General features: G+C 55.3%; 1 protein-coding gene across 1 annotated transcript in view; it reads right to left on the bottom strand.

The window, feature by feature from the left end:
• Window positions 1–4474: 4474 nt before the first annotated feature.
• Window positions 4475–4551, bottom strand: part of AGAP2 (ArfGAP with GTPase domain, ankyrin repeat and PH domain 2) — a 15663-nt gene continuing 15586 nt past the window's right edge. The window contains exon 18 of the mRNA XM_023757938.1: window positions 4475–4537. Coding sequence (XP_023613706.1) covers window positions 4475–4537 — 63 coding nt within the window. The remainder of the gene's footprint in view (window positions 4538–4551) is intronic.

Raw genomic sequence — 4551 nt, 5'->3', positions numbered from 1 at the left:
TCTTCTTTTTCTTTTGTGGGGGGCTGGGCTGTATAGGTGGGGTGGGGGCTCAAGTAGGGAGGAGGCTTGGTGCTCTCTTCAGGGCAGAGCACATGGTCTCATCCTGTTCTGTGCTCCACTCCTCCCAGGTGGTATCAGTGGGGGCCTGGATTACAGAGGCGGCCAGGGCAGATAAGCAGGCCAGCCCAGTGGCCTGGCAAGGACTGAAACACCTACGGTCCTGTCATTCCCTCCTTTTCCTCATCTGTCCATTTCTGTTCCTTCTCTTCTCCCCCTTTACTTCCCGAAAGCCAAATGCACACCAGTGTTAGCCCCCCACGGGGCTTCCCCCTCTGCTGAACTCTCCCTGTTGCATGCTGCAGATCCTGTTGGCCAGCCACAGCCCATCCCCACCTGCCCACACCACTCCACATCTCCCAGAAAAGACCTCTGCCTTTGGCCATGCCCAGAGAAAGGGCTGCTGCCCACACCGGCTAGTTTCCTAGTATGCCAAGGGTAGGTGGCCTGGGGAGATGTCCCCACCTCTTCCTCATTGCCAAGTGCAGATGTGGATTCACCCAACCTCGCCTTTCTCTCCATCTCTGAGGTGTACAGCCTTCCTGCTGAAGACTCTCCACTGACTCACAAGGTAAGACAATAGCTAGATGGCATGAACTCCCAGGTCTCCAAAAATGGAAAGTGAGATTCGTTATTGTTGAAGGAGGTTGTATGAGACTGACCCTCTTCTTGCTGTGTGCTTATTGCGCATGTTACGCTTAAATTGTTTTACTTAGAAATGTAATGGGTAGATGTATAAAACCCTGCTTCCCCAGATCCATTTGTGTATCTTGGTACATGCCCTTGACCGGAATCGAACCAGGGACCTTTCAGTCCGAAGGCCGACACTCTATCCACTGAGCTAAACCGGTTTTGGCCCATTTGTGTATCTTGAAGAGAAGGATGCTTCACTTGTGCAAAATCAGAGACACAGCCTCAAGGGCAGCTGTAGTCAGCATGCTGGGTTCAAATCCTCACCCCGCTTACGATCAGTGGAACCTTGAACAAGATATCTCACTTTTCAAGTGCTGTTTCCTCGAGGGTAAATTATGGATAATTATACCGGCCTTGTAGGGTGGTTTTGAGGATTGAATGAGATAGTATGTGTCATGCTTTTAGCCCAGTCTCTGATCCACAGTAAGTGCCGAAGAGACTGGATGGAGGCAAGAGCCTTAGAAGGAATCCCAAAAGTTGATCAGAAGTCACAATAGAATCTTTTAGGATGTGAGGTAGGGAGAAGCTGGGGCAGGAGGGTTACTGATTTGATGCAGGTGGAGTCTTATCAGAAAACAGAGTTCTAGAATCCTCATTAGGTTTAATCATATTGTACTTCTGATATAAATTCTTCTACTTTCCTTTGGCTGTTGGTGAAAATCCCATGGAGGAGGTTGGTCTGCCCCAGCTGTGCTAAGGCAAATGAAAGGGGAATGGAGCAGGGTGTGTGGCAGATGGCAACCAGATGGGGTGGGAACGGGGAGGGCAGATGGTAGTAAGAATCGAGGTAAGGACACCCAAGGCAAGTTGGGATGGTGGCATGGGTATCAGCTCTCCTTCAGCCCCACAGGGAGTTCCCTGACATCACCTGGAGGGCATGATATGTTGTCACCCACCCACTACCCCCCTTTACATCTCCAACCAAACCAAAGACGCAGCCCATGAAGAAAGAATCCTGTGGGTTACTCAGGGTTGGGATTTGCTGACACCCTACCTTTCACTGGCTGGATATGAAAGAAACTTACCCCTGGCCCGTGATCCCTTTAGTAATTCCCTTCTCTCCAGGGTCCCTGTCCCCTTCCCATACTCTCTCTCACTGCTGAGCTTCTGAGGAAGGGAGTAAGCTTTTGCCACCAAGAAGGAAAGGAGATGAAGTGGGGGAATCCAGGGTCTTTGAGCTGCAAGAATGGCCAGGTCTTCTAGTTGAGTCTTCTTTGCCACTTGCCCCTCTTCCTCTCCCTTTGCCTTCCCAAATCACACGACTGCATCTGCATTTTCGATGCACTGCACCTCTGAATCCATCTTTTCAACCGAGCATGCTGACTACAGCTGTCCTTGATTGGGCTACTGTGCCGGGTGATCACCCAGCCCAAGAAGCTGCAGAACCAGGGCCTCCATGTGGATGGGACCTGGGCCCATTGCTGTAACCACATCTAATTAGCTTGGTGGCTCACCTGCAGCTGAATGTCCATCATGGGGCTGAGAGCCGGCACCAACTCTACTGGAAGACAATGGGCCATTGACTGGTCCATCAAGGTGATGACAACATGTGGGTGGCTGTGCCAAGCCTGTGTTGGCTGCTGGCCCAATACCACCCCACCCAGCCCTCTCCCAGGGCAAACACTTTGGCTGCACATGAAGAACGAACAGCAGAATTGGCTACATGCTAAGCAAGTGCTGCAGCTGTTGGAGGCAGCACTGGCCATAGGATGCTATGGCCTCCCTGGTCCTGTGGATGATGTGAAAGTGGGCAAATGTCTGCATCGACTGGGCATGGATTTCATGGACATCAGGGACTCTGCTGTTGGGATATCTTGTACCTCTTCCCTCTTGGCCAAGAGAAGGATCCTGCTGTAATAAGCTCTACTTCCAGTACCAGGTGCTCAAGGTGAGCAGGCTAGCCTGGGACAGTCTCCCATGGGCTGGCCCTAGAGGCCCTTACCAGGTGCCCAACCAACACATACCACTCAGGTAACCTAACCAAGGCAACCTGGCTACGACGTGGAGGGCCTAGTTTCAAAATTAGATCTGACTCCAAAATTCCTGCTCTTAACCAAAACTACCCCATCCTCTCACTTCTCCAAGCAGCCCCCACTCCCTTCCTTCCTCTAAACTCCTTTCCAGAACTGGGGTCATCTTGGGAGTCACTTCTCTGCTCCCTGGATCCCCACTGTTGCTCTGACCTGCCTGGCTCCTTCTACATGAACCCAGAACTCTTGTACACGATGGAGTATCTGACCCACCACCTCGGTGCCCTTAGAGACTGGGGGTACCCTGCCACCAGCCACAGCAGGAGGCACCCTCTCGGGGTGGCCCTCTCCCACCTCCAGTTCCCCACCTTGCCCAAGGCCATTCCCTGACCCACTTCTTCAAGAACAGACCAGCAGCTCACCCCCTAGACAAAATCATTTCCTCTTTAATTGCTGTTGAAGAAGATTCACACCACCTGTCTCTGAGGAGATGGGGGCAATGCCCCCTCCCCTTCCCAATTACCTGGTCCTTTGCAAAATATTTTAGCCAGAAAAAAAAAAAAAAAAAGACCGGAAACCACTGACACAGAGGACCCAAGGGCTGGGTTGACTGAGGGAGGCAGGGCTGGGCCAGGTAAGTGCACCCCACCACCCATTTTCTGGGGGTAGGGCAGGGGGCCTGGAAACCCTCCCAGCCGCCTCACATCTTCTTACCCTGGCTGGGAGGGATCATGGAGTTGAGGGGTGGGTCTGGAGAAGCTCCAGTGGGAGGGAGGGGCTGTATATGAAAAATAGTGGGAGAGGGGTCCCATTGTAGGGGTGCCCCCACCCCAGATCACCACGGGTGCTGCACAGTCACAGGTACGCAGTCACGGTCACAGACACTCACAACCCAAGAGCACCCCCACCCCACCCCACCCTCTTCCCACCCTTGGCTTTCCCTACCCTGAATCACCCTCCCCAAGCCCCTGCCCACCCCTGTCCCCTTGTTGGGGAACAAAGCAATAAATTACAAGGCCGATACCCAGCCCCCTTAGCCTGCTCCTGCTCCATCCCTTCTCCCTCCTAAGATAGTAGTGAGGAGGGACCCAGGCTCTTGGCTCCCCCAGCCCTTTAGCTTCCATCCATGGGTGGCTTTAGGGGGACGTCTTGATTTCCACTCCTCATGGTCCCTTTCACGGAAAGGGTTGGGGACCCCCCTACCCCTCATGGGCAGCAGGGGTCCTGCCCCTCGCTGCCCTTCCCCTTCACTGGGCAGTGAGATTAGCATGGAAGGGGTGGGGTCCCTTATTGGCCCCAAGTCCCGGGGCTAGCCCTCCCCGAATTAAGCCCTCCCTCTGGCGTGGCGTCGCCCCAGGAGCCAGCCTGGGGATGTGCTCCAGGCCTGGGGATTGTCAAGCACAGGCAGGACTGGAGCGTTCCCCCGCCCTTGGGGGGCGCGAGTGGGCATGGTTGGCCCCGAAGCAGGGAAGCGCGGGCGTCCCCTTCCTCAAACACCAAACGGGTAGACCCAGAGCCATCCAAGGGAGCAAATAGCGGAGAGGGGGCGTGTTGAGCGGGGTCTCCATGCCTCGTTGGGGAGAGGGAGGTGAGTTTGTGTCTTCTGGGGGGCGTGAGGGCTGTGCCTTCGTCGGGGGAAGAAGTGCTCTCATGGGGCGGGGGGCGGATTGGAGTGGTGAGTGGGTGCATCTGTCCAGCGGTCCACCCGGTGCGGTCGTGCCCGGCCCGTGGGGGTGTCTCCTCCCCGCTGGGCACTAGACCAGCGCGACGGGGGGCGTCGGCGCGCCCATGCTGCGGCGCTGCTTCCGGCGGCGGGGCTGGGCGTGGCGAC

The sequence above is a fragment of the Myotis lucifugus genome, unplaced genomic scaffold, assembly GCF_000147115.1.
Source record: "Myotis lucifugus unplaced genomic scaffold, Myoluc2.0 scaffold_119, whole genome shotgun sequence".
Lineage (NCBI taxonomy): Eukaryota > Metazoa > Chordata > Mammalia > Chiroptera > Vespertilionidae > Myotis > Myotis lucifugus.
The sequence above is the reverse complement of the archived record's forward strand: the minus strand, read 5'-3'. Positions and strand labels throughout refer to the sequence as shown.